Source organism: Cryptomeria japonica, chromosome 7 (genome assembly GCF_030272615.1).
Source record: "Cryptomeria japonica chromosome 7, Sugi_1.0, whole genome shotgun sequence".
NCBI classification, from domain to species: Eukaryota; Viridiplantae; Streptophyta; class Pinopsida; order Cupressales; family Cupressaceae; genus Cryptomeria; species Cryptomeria japonica.
In genome coordinates this window covers 384,880,868-384,898,880 of record NC_081411.1, presented here as the reverse complement: position 1 = coordinate 384,898,880, position 18,013 = coordinate 384,880,868, and the positions used below count along the sequence as shown (strand labels likewise).

At 34.7% G+C, this 18,013-nt stretch overlaps 1 protein-coding gene across 1 annotated transcript; it reads right to left on the bottom strand.

Annotated features, from left to right (window-relative positions):
• Positions 1-322: 322 nt before the first annotated feature.
• On the bottom strand, positions 323-17,640 carry LOC131856784 (disease resistance protein RUN1-like). The gene is made up of 5 exons (XM_059208707.1): positions 16,980-17,640; positions 15,804-16,824; positions 15,389-15,703; positions 14,113-15,276; positions 323-1,029 (listed from the first exon to the last, which is right to left on the bottom strand). Exons 1-5 carry the CDS (start codon positions 17,501-17,503, stop codon positions 502-504), a joined length of 3,552 nt encoding a protein of 1,183 aa, XP_059064690.1. The 5' UTR covers positions 17,504-17,640; the 3' UTR covers positions 323-501.
• Positions 17,641-18,013: the final 373 nt, after the last annotated feature.

Here is an 18,013-nt window from a genome sequence, read left to right as displayed (position 1 = left end):
ATACTAGTAAAATATATTCATTCTAAATATCATTATATCCACACTTTAAGAGTTGATGAAGTCAATGGTGTGTCAATGGTGTCAATGCCTAAGTATAGTTATTAACCGTTATCAGCAATACTAGTGAATGCATTGGCTGCTTGTTGATAAAATCTTATATAAAGTCTACAAGAATGTAAGAGGTATAATCAACTGTAATTTCAAATTACGATTCAATCTCAAAGAAGCAAAAATAGTTTTAAAGGAAATCAAGATCATTCTTAAGATAAAATTGCTAAACCAACATTATTTGATCCGTATGCCTACAAAACTATTCAAGTTTTTACAACATATGCCACCACAAGTGCATTAGTATCCAATTAGTAAAATAACATAGCACACATGAATTATAAATTGAAATATAAACAAACTAATTCATAACCTTTAATTACCCATGAAATGTGACTTAATTGACCGTATTTATTGACTAATTCAAATCCTTAACAGAGTGCACATTTGACCCTATTTGTTGACTATTCCAAATTCCGCATAATCTGCATCCAGAATGCTGGATAGACGACTAGGTATTTTTGCAATTATTTCCGGTATTGTAGGTTGTTTTTCCTTACAGTGTCCGTTCTCCATTTCCTGGTATATGATCTCCATTTCCAGCTTTTCTCTGTACCACCTCAGGCAGCAGTATAACTTCATGCCTTTTATCCATTGTTCCAGTTCAGTTTTCCATGATTTCAGTTGTCTCTTCCACCTTTCCGGGTTTTCAATCTGTTCTCCCGATTCTACAACGTTTTCTTCAACGCACTTTTCAACGTTAAGCAGGAATAGCTTAAAATCCTTGAGGAATGAATTCAAGTTTTCATCATAGAAAATCCCGAAATCGTTGAAAGCTATTTGTCCTTCCAAACTTTCCGCTTCTTCTTTAAAATCTTCCTGGTTATCAGCTTTTAATCCTTTCACCTTTTGTATCAAACCTTCAGAGACTTCTTGTAAACTGTGCAGGAGTCTTTTCAAATCTACTACCCGGAACATTACCTATAATTAAAAATATTAGTACTAAGGGAACAAAACTAGAAAGGAATAAAAGATTTAAGAAAATATTTGTCCATAAAGAAGTAAGTTTCCTACAAACAATATAATAGAATGCGGAATTAGCCAAATGAAAGGAATAATCTATTGCGGAATTAGTCAAATGAAAGGAATAATCTATTGCGGAATTAGTCAAATGAAAGGAATAATCTATCATTGTTATTTTTCACATGTTAGAAAAAAACAAATCTGTGTTACTTTCGTATAGGGGAAAGGAGTCACTAGTGGGCATAGGACCAATAATCGTCATCTTTTTGTCAACCTCACTCCCCATTGGTAGACATAGTAGGAGCAAAAAAAATGGTAATAGAAGGTCCGTTAATAAATATCACATGTACCAATAGTGGATAATTTTTTAGCTTTTTTTATCATAATTAGCCCATTACTGAGACATTTGTGCACCATTAGTAGGACATTTGTGCATAACTACTAGGGCATTTGTCCACTACTACTGGCTATTTTGAGTTATCTACTATTGGCATAAAAGTGATTATGTACTGGACCACACTTTGAAATGACCACTTTTTGACCTTTGTGCACATAACAAATTCCACAACAGGCATCGTTCCTACCCACAAGACAAAACAATAGCTTTAAGCAGTTAAGCCACATAAGAGAGAACCAAAAAAAATTGTTAAAATTGGATGAACCGTTTAGGAGCTTAAGATGCGCAAAGTTAGCTATGCCCACTACTGGCTCCTTTCCCCTAACTGTTAAAATTATTAGTTCATTAAGTAAAATGGGTAAGTTATTACAGAAAAGTTACCTTCAAAATTAAAAGGCCAATGAATAATGTAATGAATTAATAAATACAACATAATATACTTTACATTTGCCCTTGGTGAATATTTCTATTGAAAGATGTTGAAGGAAAAATTGTCAAAAGATTCCAAATAAATTATTTGAAGGTAATAGCATTTGAATGTTCAAGAATTCAAATGAAAATTTATGAGTTATCACAATGATATTTATAAGTTAGTTAAATTTAACTATTAAAAAATAGGTAACTAATAAAGCAAATCTACTTAATATAGAGTTTCACTATTAGTATTAAATAGTATGTATCGAACTTAAGATATCATAATATTATGACAAGTGTTTTGATCTTATGAATTGAGACACAAAATATCAATTTTCTAATTAAATTCAACTAACAAATTGTGAATGTGATCTAAGAGGACAACTAGTTAGTAAATAATTATTTTCAGACTAACAAGAGTCAACCAATTAAAACATATTTGATAATTTCTAGTCTGTCAAGTATCCTGGGACACACTTCAAAAGTTAAAAGCTCAATGTGGTTCACATTTAGAATTATATTCATCATATTATAGAATTAAAAAAGTTATCCTTGAATTAAAATAGTGGTCATGAGTCTAGAAACTATGGTTCAAGCCATACAATATAACGATGAAGCTACTAGTAGAAAAATGTTGACATCCACCTTGTATCCTTCATAGGGGAACTACTTCTATCTCATTCAATGTATTTCAAGTCTCCACAAGTAATTAGTTGAATATAATTACTTTGATGAATTTGTAAATAGGAATTCTAAATAGAAGATCATGTTAGAGAAGGGTTGTTGGCATTGGTGAAAACATTTTCCTTTCCCAATATAAAGTCACTCTTTCTTCTTATTTTTGTTTTCTATAATTGGTGGTTGAATTGATCAACATAGAGGCAATGGAAAACAGAGGCATAGAAGAAAACAAAGTAAAACCAAAAGAGCCCTTGATAACCAAAATGGTAGACAAACACTACAAGCAATGTGACCACAATTATAGTGATGAAGCTCATGAATGTAAGATATCATGAGATAAACTAAAATAATTATTCAAATAAAAAGATACAAACTATTATGACAATAAAAACATCTTACATGTAGTAGTGTATGTCTCAAGTATTATACAATTACAAATCAGTCAATAAATATGTTTAACAAGAATATGTTGATAAAAAGGTTTAAGATTTTAAAGATGTGCTTAATTTAAATGTAGTCTCTTTAAATCAAATAATAAATGAAAGCACTAATTAATTTTATGATTCAATTAGTGAAATGCTTATGTATTAAAAACATAAGCACATTTTAATAGTTGTTGAGTTACAATAGCTTATAATAGCATTTATATAATAGATAATAAGTTATATTGTATGTTAGTTTTGATTAAGTAAATTGGGAAAGGGCCCAAACCCTTACATAGTGGCCAACCAACTGAAATAAGGGGTCTCACAAGCTATGAGAAATCTCATCATTACTATAGCATTGTAAGTTATACCTATTTAATTATGGAGTCCAATTTCATAATCTCCTAACATTCATTTTAGTATTTCTCATTCTGCTATACATTATAGAATGTTTCTATTGATTTAAGTTAATATTGGATTTAATATTATAAGTCATATTTCACTTTAATACATCAACACTTTATTATTTAGGTGTGCTCTTTTTCTTTTATTATCTTAATTCATTATAATTCATACACATTTAAAATTTAAAAATAAATTTTCGCCACTTAAATATTATAAATTCTCATATAAATTATAGTTCTAAAATCAGGGTCATATTATCTATGACCCGAAAATTTTGGTCCTATTTTTTCTCGACATTCTTGTAAATGCAACAATGTTTAGAAATTTTTGGCCAAAAATTTGGGAGGTTAAAGAGTTAGTCCATTTCAAAAACTATCCCCAATGGAAAAAATGATTATTTTAGGTCAGCCAAAAGGTAATTTTACTTTGAGATCCCTATATAAGACATCACTCCTAATCCATTGCATAACCTCATCTCATCTCATGATTATTCTATCATTCCAATTCAAGAGAAATTATTCTTTTTCAATAGCATATCTGAGTGTGAGGAGATGTAAGCTATAACAAGGCATCTTCAATTATGGTTTCATGATGAATTTGTGATGGTTATCATGCTATTACATCAAGACATGGAGGAATTATCCTAAGAACATTCCTTCATCAATTCAAGGTACAATCATTTCAATTAATCATTTCCATACAAGCATTTCAATTTCCTATCTAGCCTTTTCCCTATCAATTTCCATTTCAATTCATCATAGTGTTAATTCCAAACCCGAAGCTTGACCTTGGAAAATGCCTATCAACCCAACAAGATTTTTCCTCTTGTGTTTAACAATTGACAAGATCTAGAAGCAACAAATATATATCTAAAAGAGAAGACTAAGATGTATAGGACCTGATTTTGAAGAAGTAAAGACACTTGGACAAGGCTTCCTAGCATTAGTATCCAATGCTTTTTTGATGGAATTTCAAGGAGATACTTAGAGAGACATCCTAATTTGGAAACTACTTTTCGTTGTCTACATCCAACGATTTAGTGATAAGGATTCCTAGCATCTTTACCCTAGATTTCCTAAGCCCAAATTCTAGGTACAACTTCCTCTATGCTTGTGATTTATAGAATTGTTCTTCATGTCTACATATCTATTTTGGAACTATATGTTCATTCCGATCATTCACAATTCTGCATAATCAACTCTAGTTCTTTCATTCATTCCATATCATTGAACAATAATCATTTTACAGTCAATCAATGAGTTTTGATTTCATGTTGTGCTTAGCCCTTTCCTAATAAGTTTGAGGTTGAGATTATTGAGTTTGTTCTCCTTTTACATGTGATGTTGTGATAGATAGATTTGATTCATAGTTTGAATGCATAAACTAGTGAACGTTATTTCTCAGTATTATAGTTATAGATGATAACCAAGGAAAAAGAAACTATAAACATATGGAAACCAAAAAATAAACCAAAACTCAAATCACCTAAACACAACTAATGAGAGACGTGCAAAGAGATGGTATTATAGAATAGGGGCTTTTACAACTAACCATTGTTGATTAAGAATATTAAGATTCTCCCTCAAAGCGAGACTTTTAAATTTAGTAACTTCCTTTGCAGAAATGACATCTAGGGAACTAACATTGTTATTACCTTTCTTACTAGATAACTCTAGAGTGCCAACAATAATCTATGTGCAGCTCTTTTTCTTGGAATGTTTCCTATCAAGCTTCTACTATAGAACTTTCATCAAGGCCAACATCTTCTTCACCATCTCCATGTTGAAAGGAACAATCTCACCCAACATCTCCTTCAACTCACCTTGCTTAGCCTAAAGCATAAAAATAGACCTCTCCAAATTCTTTATTTCCTCCTCCAATGCCACATCCACCTTTAACTCTTCCACGTCATTTTCCAAGGAATCCCATTTGTTGAGCCCATTTGAAAGATCATTAGCCTTTTCCCACACCCTCTCATCTTTAATCTTAGAGGACTAGTCCCTATCCCTCGCATCCACCTCATCTAGAGCCTTCATTCTATTGTTATTTTTTTGTAAATGCAAGGTTGAGCCAACAACCAATGAATGATATTATTTTTTTATTATAGGAAAATATAAAGCTCATTAACTTTGTCTACAATCTTCTCTAAACCAAGCTCTTCGTGAGAACAAACAAGAGAATGGGGAGGGGAGTCCTGGTCCAATGCAGAGGGGATAAGAGAAACCAAATACATTAGGGTGGGAATCAATAGGAGTCCATTTAGAGGATGTGGAGAAGGAGGAAGAGTTGTCATTTGAAATGAGATCCTAGTCCATCTAGTAGCAACAACTTCTTTCCCCTTCTGGGATTGAGAATGGGTATCAAGATCTTTCATTTTAGTAGTGTGTTGGGGTTTGACACTAGGGAGACACCTTTAGGAGGGGCGTGACCAAATCTAAACAAAAAGAACCGTAAATATTAAGCTCACAAGAACTGGAAGTTCCATAGCTTGAGAAGGGTTAGATTGGGAGCTACAAGTAGGGGAGAGGCTTAAATGAAAAATTTTAAAGTCTCCAAATCAAACCCTAATGAAGGGGTAACACATTCTTAGCTTGGGCCACATGACAACTAGCTAAGAAAGAGAGATGAAAATACAAAAAGGAAAATTCATCTTACAGTTATGCCTAAAATGGTTCAGCGTAGGAAAATATTGAGAGTGGAATCTTTTATACTTGCCATCAAGAGTCACATACTTCATCCTAGGATCACAACATCCGTCTATTATCTAGGAAGGTCCTCCCTATTAAAACCTTTTTGAAGCTGAGATATTTTTTCGGATGCTACAAAAGTTTCTTGAAATCCTCTTTATAATTTCCTTTTGGCTTCCTAGGAATCTCAACACCTTCAATAAAGAGGTCAATTGTTGTCATAATTAACTTTAATAATCAACATAATTAACTCCACAGAAATAGTGAAAGACACCTCCCTTGACACAAACCCTACCATCCACCCAAGAGCAAGCAAATTGAGTAGAAATAGAGGGATCATGACTAGCCATGGCCTTAAAGTAGGTAGAAAATTTACCTTTTTAAAAATTCGCTAGAGTACCTTATCTTTTTTGAGTTTATCATAGTTGTTAGAATCCACCTAAACTAATTTACCTCCCATTGTAAGCCAAAGGATAGTAGCACTTGGGCTTTTGAAAGCTACCAAATTAGAAAAAATTTAGACAAAAGCTAGAAAAGAAAAAAAATTAATAGAAATAAAAGCAGTCATATCCCTTATATGAAGAGTCTTTTTCCACTCCTAAAAATGATGACAAGGGCCATACAAATGACAACTTGGAAATATTTAATCCTCGTTTAAGCTTAGATCATCTTTGATCATGACATGAACATCCTAAGGTAGATCATGCAATGACATTCACATTTGAAAATATCCAATCAAGAGGCCTAGGGTAGCTAACTTGTTCTCTTCCCTAAGGGTGTGGGACAAATTGACCTATTCAAGAGTTGAGAAAATACAATGGGAATCAATGATTAAATTCTTCATAATCCATGCAAGGGAGGCATCATTTCTTCATGATGATAGTCTTCAAGCTTCCTTCAATAATGAGATTATCACAACCTTTCTCCTTGGAAAGAGATTTGCCATGGAAATTAGTTGCTACCTCAATGAAATTATAAGTTTAGACCCCTAGATTGAAGACGTAGGCAAGCATAAGGTTGTCCTTTTGTCATGTCCCCATTCAATACTTAAAGAAAATAAGAATCGATGTACGATTGAATAAGTTTTAATTAAAGATTTAAACTTATTATTAAAACAACTAATCAGTAGGCATCAATATCATGAGAGGAAGTGATTGGCTAATGAAATGATTGCTATGAAGACAAGATTGATAGGAAACAATAGGGAAGGACAATCGACGAATGAGGAATTAGTAATAAATATTCCCAAGTGTTGATCAATGAAGAATGAAAGCCAAGCAATAATCAATTGATGATCATGAATATCGATCATACACATGATTGTTAATGATTAATATATAACGGTATGAGATGCAGATCAGTTAAGCGACTAGGATGTTTATAAGCATTGGCAAATATTAGTTCGGGACAATGATCAAGAATACGGCAACCACGAACTCATTGCATTCCGATTCTTATAAAGGAAATACTCTCGATATACGATTAGAAGATCGATCACCATAAGAATCCTTGAGCGACAACATTAGGCAAGAAGAAAGGGACTAAGAACAAAAAAACACACAAATTATCGATTAATAGAATTGGGTAGACAAACAAAGCTCAATCATGGAAAATGGAGAATTATACAAGCCGAATTAAGAATAATGAAACATATTGATAGAAGTAGCAATTTGGTTAGCATCAAGCAACAACCTGAAGACGTGATACCTCTTAATTATATTCTCACCAATAATCAAGGTTATCGAAATGACTAATCGATGATTGGTTATAACATATGATGATAACAACAGTTGTTAAGAGATCGTTAATAATCGATTATGGATGGCAGCAACTAGAATAATTATATAATCAACTAATGCGATTTGCATAAATGGAAACGATGTGCATTTGAAGAGACATAGGACATATCTCTTGAGCGCATCCTATCATCTCAATTTGCAAGGTATAAGGAAGTGATCTATCTCATTCCATGAGGCATCGAAGGAGGGAATTGTGAATCCTTTTATCTCTTTATCCATAGTTGATTTTTTTTAGATAGAGCGCTTGTCTTATTGGCAAATCTGGTTGTGGGCATCTAAATACACATCGGAAACAACACCAGTATTGTTGCTAGAGTACATGTTCAGAATAGACCCAGGAACCTCATTATTCTAAGCGAATGTCACAGTCTGGTTGTATACACAGATTATCATATCTGACATAGCAGCACCTTGTAATTGATCAAGCATATTAGCATAATATACACATCACAAGATTATCTTGCATGGTAAAAATAGACATATCAGACATAGCAAAACGTTAGAAGGATAATTGCATAGTTCTATTAGCGTAGCAGAAAAGGGCGAACAATATATCTGCATATCACAATGATTCTTATAATATTGGCAGATTGTACATAAACAACATAATATTGATTATTATCAATACAGGCATTAATACTTAATCAACTTGCATAACTTACTGGTCATATTAGAAATAGCAGCGGTGATTTAGCTATTCCAATCACTCAAAGAAGTATCCTTCACAATGTTGATTACAACTATTAAGAAATTAGTCTCTTTCAATTGAGGTTGCAAGGTAATTGTCCCTATTCCGTGAACTAGGCAAACGGCGATATTATAGTGGTATCAGAGCATAATCCTGCCAACCTATGGAAAATAATTCATTCAAAAATTTTGACACAAAAGAGGTACATCAGCCATGGAAGAACAATTAGCAACTGAATTTAGAACATTCATGGAGAAAACTAATGAGAAGTTTGAGAAGACCATTCAATTAATCCAACAAGCTATTCAAAGTATGAACAACAATAATCATAGGAGACCTATCCCAAATTCAGGAAGAGACACTCATTTAAACCATTTGGAGAATGAGCATTCAACCTAAAGCTCAACCCTTAGGCCAACCATGTCTCCATTCCTACCAAGAGAAGAACATATTATGGAAGAAGAGGAACCAACAATGAATAGTGTAGAGGAACTTGCATAGATGTATGTGGGATTAGATCCTGAAGTACAAAGACTTATTCCTTTTAAAGAATACTATGAGGTCAAGACCCATGTTAATCCCAATAGAAGAAAAAGACAAATCGACAAAGAACTCAAGGCAAAGATAAGAAAAATGTCCTTGCCCTACTTCGATGGGTCGGGGAAATCTACCGCCCAATCATGGGTCCAAAAATTGGACACATATCTATCACTAAGTCCTATGATGGAGGAAAATGCCATCAAGTTTGCTACTCTTCACTTAATTGGGATAGCACATAACTGGTGGAATCATGGCCTCATCACCCAATGGCATCAAAACATTACAACTTATGGCGGATTCACTCAAAGGCTCATCAAAAGGTTTGATCAAAGGCACCCAGACTGGTACTTCAAAGAATTAACACTACTCACTCAACAAGGGTCCATAGAGGACTATGCAAATGAATTCCAAAACTTAGTAGTCATGGTACTAGATCTCTCTCAAGGAAGGCTTACATATCTATTTGTGGAAGGACTCAAAGAGTCAATTTAGAAGATAGTAAATCCATTGGAACCCCAAAGTTTGGGTGAAGCTATACAAAGGGCCATCAAAGTTGAAGCCAACTATTCCAAAGAGAAACCAAAATATATGTCCAAAGCTTTTCCCAAGAACCCTCCTAGAGATGAAGATTTTAAGCAAGAGCAAGGAAGACCATGCTAGTTTTGCAAGGAATTATGGAGACTTGGACATAGGTGCCAAGCCAAAGATGGCCTAGAACAAAGAGAAGACCTAAGAAGGAAGAATCTATGCTTCAAATGCAAGGAACCTTGGAGGCATGACCATCAATGTAAAAAGGGTCAAATACATCAAATAGAAGAAAAAGAAGAAGATATTAAAACATTCAAGGAAAAATAAAATTAGCTTGAATTTGAATGAATACTATTCCACATAGGTTAACAATATTGTAATTAAAGTAGCATCAATGTAAGAAGGTAGATATCATTAATAAAATTTCCTAAAGAAATTTAATATTAATGCATATAGATATAGAATAATTAGGACGAATGACTTGTGAAATGGTCCATCCTAGAACATATAAATCCTTAAGGACATTACCTTAAAGATTTAAGCAATCTGGTTCCAATCAACCAAAAGAGGCAAGTGAGAATGGTGGTCAAGATTGTAAGGGCTGCAAAGTAGATGCTTGGTGTACGAATGACTCAATAAAGACTCCATTTCCTCCAAAGAATAAGTAGAGGAGTGAGGATATGGAAATCAAATAAGGACCACCAAGTGGAGTAAAAAGGTTGTAGAGAACAACCTCTCTTAGGCTTGGTGTAGAAATGGCTCTGATAGGCTCTCCCTCCCTCCCAAGAAGGGGATGAGAATGACACAAAGGCTGACCCGAGCCGCCAAGCAGAGCAAGTAAGTCTCGTAGGCTTGGTGTAGAAATGGCTCAAGGGAAGTCCCCATTCCTTCCAAGTATAAATAGAGACTAATATAAAGTCAAGGAACGTAAGGGAATAGGAATGGCATAAAGGTTGACTTGAGCCACCAAGCAGAGCAAGTAAGTCTCTTAGGCTTGGTGTAGAAATGGCTCAAGGGAAGCCCTCATTCCTTCCAAGCATAAAGAAATGTAGATGAATTATGGCACAAAGAAGGTGGTTCCTCCCAAGATTGGGTTAATTGGCTGAAGAAAGATAGTCTCTCCCAAGTTGGATAGAGATGGCTCAAGGAAGCCAATCTCTCTCAAATGGGGCATAACGGCTCAAGGAAGCCAACCCCTCTAAGTTGTCATAGATGCAATGAAAAATAAGTAGAATTTTTTTTTAACATTTATCATTACTTTAATTTATATGATTATATGTTTGGTACTACTAATCTATATGCAGGGTCATCCATGAATGAAGACAAGGAAAGAGGAAATTGCTTGAGGACAAGCAAATTTAAGAGGGAGAGACTGTCATGTCCCCATTCAATACTTAAAGAAAATAAGAATCGATGTACGATTGAATAATTTTTAATTAAAGATTTAAACTTATTATTAAAAGAACTAATCAATAAGCATCAATATCATGAGAGGAAGTGATTGGTTAATGAAATGATTGCTATGAAGACAAGATCTATAGGAAACAATAGGGAAGGACAATCGACGAATGAGGAATTAGTAATAAATATTTCCAAGTCTTGATAGGAATGGCAGTTCGTATCAAGAATGAAATCCAAGAAATAATCAATCGATGATCATGAATATCGATCATACACAAGATTGTTAATGATTAATAGGTAAAGGTATGATATGCAGATCAGTAAGGCGACTAAGACGTTTATAAGCATTGGCAAATATTAGTTCGACAAAATGATCAAGAATACGACAACCATGAACTCATTGTATTCTGATTCTTATAAAGGCAATACTCTCGATATATGATTAGAAGATCGACCACCATAAGAATCCTTGAGGGACAGCATCCGGCAAGAAGAAAGGGACTAAGGACAACAAGCATACACATTATCGATTAACAGCATTGGGTAGAAAAACAAAGCTCAATAATGGAAAATGGAGAATTATACAAGCCCAATTAGGAATAATGAAAAGTATCGATAGAAGTAGCAATTTGGTTAGCATCAAGCAACAGCCTGAAGACGTGATACCCCTTAATTATATTCTCACCAATAATAAAGGTTATCGAAATGACTAATCGATGATTGGATATAACATATGATGATAACAACAGTTGTTAAGGGATCGTTAATAATCAATTATGGATGGCAACGACTAGAATAATTATATAACTAACTAATGCGATTTGCATAAATGGAAACAATGTTTATTTGAAGAGACATAGGACATATCTCTTGAGCGCATCCTATCATCTCAATTTGCAAGGTATAAGGAAGTGATCTATCTCATTCCACAAGCCATCGAAGGAGGGAATCGGGAATCCTTTTATCTCTTTATCCGTTGCTGAATTTGTTTAGATAGAGCGCTTGTTTTATTGGCAAATCTGGTTACGGGCATCTAAATACACATCAGAAACAACACCAGTATTGTTGCTAGAGTACATGTTCAGAATAGACCTGGGAACCTCATTATTCTAAGCAAATTTCACAGTCTAGTTGCATACACGGATTATCATATCTGACATAGTAGTACCTTGTAATTGATCAAGCATATCAGCATAATATACACATCAGAAGATTATCTTGCATGGCAAAAATAGACATATCAGACATAGCAGCGTTAGAAGGATCATTGCATAGTTCTATTATCGTAGCAGAAAAGGGCGAACTATATATCTGCATATCACAATGATTCTTATAATATTGGCAGATAGTACATAAACAACATAATATCGATTATTCATATTAGTTAATATAGTCATATTTTCCTAATTAATAAAGATTATTTTTAATGAGCAAATTTCTATCAAACTAATATCAGAATGAAAATGTGAGATATAGCATCTTGAAGGTGTGTCTCTAAAATTTGGGGAACCTGCAAGGGTGCAAACACTTCAATAAACCATTATTTGTATGGGTTAGTTAATAAAAAACAACAAACTAAAATCCATTGCAAGTCGCCTTATTGCCTCCTAGAAAGTGCGAGTGTGGATTGCTGTCAGATTGCTAAGCTATCCTGTGACTAGACTACACTCAAATGGACGATTTTTAAATGCATGCAACTAGGCGAATGCAAGATTAATGATTGAATACAAGATTAATTGATTAAGCGAAATGAGATTATCAAGCTAAACGATCAATGCTCTAAATGAAGCTAAGCAAGATTATATGCAAGAAATTGAATCTACATAAGAGTAATGAAACTAAGCTAATGAACTAGAAATCTGAATGATTCTAAGATTAAATGAAAGCTAAATGAAAACTACATTGATTGATGAGTTAACTATGCAAAGCTTCTTCAAAATTTCCTCGATAACCTACAACACAATATTAGCATAATGACAATGTAAAATTCTCTAATCCTGATTGAAGAATGAGAGCCTGTATTTATAGGAAAAACAAGAGGGAGACCAAAGGTTAGGATTGATCTTCAATGAACGGTCAAGATCGATTAGAAGGAAGCACAATCCAAGTGAAATGATTTGATTGGACAATTTAATTTCATTTTGGAGAGATAAGATTGAGTTCAAATTAGCAACTAAGATTCTTTCCATTTTTCTTGAGTTCAGTTGATTTGTTTCCTTTTTTGAATTTTTGTGCTCATAATTTCCAATTTGTTTTTCAAATTAATTCATTTTTCTTGATTTGTTTCCTTTTTTTGAAGATTTATGGTAATTTTTATTTATTTATTAAATATACAAAATTTATTTAATTAAATAAATGAAATATTTGATTTTAAAAATATTTTGAATTTTGAATTTTGAATTTTGAATTTGATCAATTAATTAAATGAGAATTTAATTAATTATAATTGCCATGTTGGATTTTTATACCTTAGGAATTAGTTAAAGACTCTCATGATTGATTTAAATTGATTATTTGATTCAGGACCTTGATGAATTTTATTGAATTTAAACACATTAGTCGAGATTAGGGGCCCATGGTTTTGGATGACCATTTTTAGGGTATTACAAAAGGCTCAACTTAAGTATTATAATTCTATTCTCCAAAATTTTGACTTAAAAGCAATGATGACTATAACAAAAGCATAAATAGCTTAATAGACTAAAACTTCTAAATTCAAAATTAAATATTTCCAATTTTTTTCTTAAAGCAATCAAGTTAAGATCAGTTTGAAATGGTTTTCCCTCAATTTTGATGCTTAAAAAGATGTGGATTTTGATAACCACTAGAATAACAAAAAAATATAATTTTACAGAAGAGGCTTAAATTTTTCTAGAATAATTTAATAAAATAATTAAAAAATCATAAGAATGCTAAAATTGAAAAAAAAATCAAAGTAATGTTAAAATTAAAAAATCCACATTGTAATTTAAAATTTCACTGCAGGAAAGAATTTTAAAATTTCATTCGGTATACATTGCTTAAAAAAGATTTCTAATTTTCCTTCGCAGTTCCTAGCAGCATAATGAGTACGTACCTCAAACTCCGCCCGGAAATGATCATTCCATGAACGCTCTCCAGTAAGCCGTACTGTTTCACCGTTCCCATGACCATATCTTATTTCCAAGGCTGTCAGCGCTCTCACTTCCCACAAGATGTTGCTCTGAACAGAATTAGAACATCTTGTAATTATTAGCAATTGCATTTTACACAAATGTGCCATCTCCGCCAACGTTTTCAGTTTTATGCAATCCTCAATATCCAGCGTAATCAGACCTTCAGGAAGAATTGGTAACTCAGTAAGATCCGTACATCCACGGAGGACTAATTCAGTTAATTGGGAGAGCACAGCACAACTTAAAGGCAATGTGGAAAACTTATTATATTCCAAATGGAGAATTTTCAAGGATGACAATTCTCCGAAATTCTCTGGCATGAACTTTAAATCACAATATCCTGCCTCGAATCTCACCAAAGATTCAAGTTTGGAAAAGCTTGAAGGCAGTGTCGTCAAGTTGTCACATTTGTTGAGTAGTAACTCCTCCAAAGACTCAAGTCTACCAATTTCATCTGGTAAAACACATAAAAATTCACAGTGGTTCATATTGAGGCTGCGCAAGTGTTTGAGATGACAAACTGATTCAGGTAAAGTAACAATCAGACAAGACTCTAGATCCAGTTTCTCCAGCCGTGAGAGGCTGCCAATAGTACGAGGCAAATCACCTATTTCGAAGGCATCTCTAAGTTCAAATGTTTTGAGAGACTTGAGACCTTCAAGGATTTCTGGAAGCCTTCTAAGATTTGAGCAGTAAGAAAGAATTAATTTTTGCAAACAAGACAACTTAGTGATACAAGTCGGAAGTTGTTCCAGTTTTTCGCACCGAATGAGGTTCAAATACTCGAGTTTTTGCAGACAACCTATGGAATAAGGTAAAGCCTTTAAAGAAGAGCATTCTGCCAAGCCTAAATGCTTCAATTCCAAGAGGTTACCTATGCAATCTGGTAGTTTCTCTAATCTAGAACAAAATGAGAGTTCCAAGTGGTAGAGCTGTGCCTGCAAACCAAGGGAATCTGGTAGTTCGGTGATCAGGGAGCACCCTGTCAAATCTAACCTTACTAAATATTTCAGATTAGAGAAAGTAGGAAGCCTCTGTAAATTTGGACACCAATTCACCCGAAGAACTTTGAGATTTTTGGGCATCTGCCAAACATATGTAGTTATTGATTAGTGCTTACAGATAACATTAAGGAATCAGTTCATTGAAGCTCTTATGCAGTTCAGAGGAAAACTTATGGCTAAATAGGCTACTTACCTTCCGATGTGATTGTTCCGTCCACAACTGCTTTAGAGAGAATTGTAAGCCACTGCCATGGGAAATGCTTCTTGAACTCAAATCAAGAATAGCTAGATGCTCAAGGTTCCATTGCGACGGCAGGACATCCAGTGAACACCTCTTCCATTTAAACCATTTCAAATCTGGTGATAATTTACTTGTATCACCTTCCATTAATATGGTATCATTGAAACATAGGTACCGGAGACCGTTCATTGAAGCCAAACATCTCTTTTTCAATATGGTTCCTTCACTCTCTTGTACGTGAAGGAGATATTTAACATTCTGTGTACCCTAACCAGGCGAAATACAACATATATCAAATGTTATCATCACATTCTTTGCCCCCATTTGGCTAATCTAATAAAAATTTACTTGACAACAAATTTCTTACCCGTTTCTCAGTAATTACTTTATGCACATCCTTTTGCTTCCACAACCTGCTTCGCTCGCCGGGATTTCCAGGAGATTCATCTGCCACTATTGCTCTCCCTAAATCTCGTAAAAGATCATGCATTCTGAACCGATTGTCATCGCCAATCTTTATAAGCAATTTCTGCTGAAGATTGTGCAGGGCTGTGTCTACATCTAATCCCAATTCTTCCCAGAAGATAATTGGCTCTTCCGTATCTTGGTCAACAAAATAGCAGGCAATGTCTAAGAATATCTCTTTCTCCGATGCAAGAAGAGAGTCATAACTGATCTTCAAGGGTTCAAAAATCTCTTGATAACTGAGATTCTTGAGCTTTCTAAGTGCTTCTACCCAGTATTTATCACTGGACTTTCTTTTGATTAAAAATGAACCCAAAACCTCTAATGTAAGTGGAACCCCACCAGAAGCCTTGACGATCTTTGTCGATAGGTTTCGGAAGGAGACATCTGGCTGTGCTTGGTGAAATGCGTGCCAACTGAATAACTCTAAAGCTTCATCCTGTTCAAGACCTTGCAATTCGTAAATGTTTTCAGGTGGAATGCTTATATTTAGGCTACCACAGTCACGAGTGGTTATAATTATTCTGCTTCCAGCTCCACAGCAATCTAACTTAAAGCACTCCAGTTGCCTCCTGTGGTCAACATTATCTAAGATGACAAGAGAACGTATGGATCGCAGGTGAAATTGCAGAAGGGATTTGCCATGGTCAGTGTCATTTACTTTGATATCAAGTTTTGACAAATCCTTCAACATTTGTGTTTGTAATCCTACGATATTACCATGGTCCTGAGCAGCCCTAATGTCTGATAGAAAACAAGAAGCTTGGAAGTTGCAGGAGAATTCATTGAAAATAGCAGTGGATAAAGTGGTCTTACCAATGCCCCCGATCCCCCAAATGCACACTCGAATTGTTCTGTCAATGAGATGTAGAGCTAACAACTCCTTCATCTTCCACACATGATGCTCAAGTCCAACAACATTTTAAGGAACTGGTCTGGGTAAGAAGTTCAATGCAGTGATGTCAAACACAACTTGCTCCACCAATCTCCCTTCATACCTGCAAATTCGAATCAGTTATGACTAAAGAGTGAAGAAATCTGCAGAGGAGGAGGAAAGAGGATTATGGAAGATGCGTACCCTCCGAACATGTGAACAGACCATCCAGATAAGGAGGAGACGTACTGAAGAGCATCCTTCCATTCGTCAATTATTTGTGACTCAAATCTACCTGGAAGATTAGCTTTACTGTAATGTTTCTTGAACGCCTCTGCATATTTGCCTTTATCGTTGAGAGGATAACGGACATCAGAGGGATTGACATCATAAAAGAGAGGGATAATTAGTCCTCTAGATCTGCACTTCCACATTTGCCTCACCTCTTCCAAACACCAAGAAGAGTCTGCATAACCAATCGAAAAAATGGGAATGAGAATGTCACTATTCTGGATCGCCTTTTCCAAGCTCAATCCAATAATTTCGCCTTTCTCAAGTCTTTCATTATCAAGGAAAGCGTGAATTCCAACTGATGCGAGAGCTCGGAAGAGGTGATCTACCAAAGACTTTCTCACGTCAGGTCCTCTAAAACTAAGGAAAACATGATACTTGCAATCTAAGCATCGAATTTTCCCTGAGCATGGCCTGAAACTGGCGAATTCAGCCATGCGTTACAATCTCTCTAACAATAGAAATTTGAGACGATATACACTGAATTATAATAGGCGATGATGATTGCGGTATAAAGGATCACACTGCTCTTGAAAAGTGCGCTCTAAGTCGATCCGTACGCGCGATGCCGTTCAAATCTGCTGACTATTTCCAGCCTTGCGCACATGGAATCCCTGTAAACCACGACAAATCTCTGTCTCACACAGTAAATTGAAGATAAAAGAAATGACTAAACGCCTAAACTAGTGGCGGACCGTGTGGAAGACTCTAGAGGAGGGCGGTGCAAGTTGTAAACCACGACAAAACACTGACAAGGCAGGGGGCCCGATGGTGGTCATGAGTCAGGAAACATAGTAAATTAGCGATAAACGAAGCCTAAGATAACGCCTTTCTCTACGTGGAAGAATCTCAGAAGCATCAAGCTGAGGGGCTGAGTCACAAACCCTCTACGGCCATCATAATGAAGGATGCGTCTATTCTGGTTTCGGTTTCAAAAAGACAGTACG

Excerpts from the sequence above, each read along its gene's own strand:
- LOC131856784 (XM_059208707.1), bottom strand. The coding sequence starts at position 17,503 with ATGGCTGAATTCGCCAGTTTCAGGCCATGCTCAGGGAAAATTCGATGC. Across the intron at positions 15,704-15,803 it reads AAGTAATTACTGAGAAACGG|GGTACACAGAATGTTAAATA; the intron begins GTAAGAAATTTG and ends TCGCCTGGTTAG. Across the intron at positions 15,277-15,388 it reads CGGAACAATCACATCGGAAG|ATGCCCAAAAATCTCAAAGT; the intron begins GTAAGTAGCCTA and ends TATGTTTGGCAG.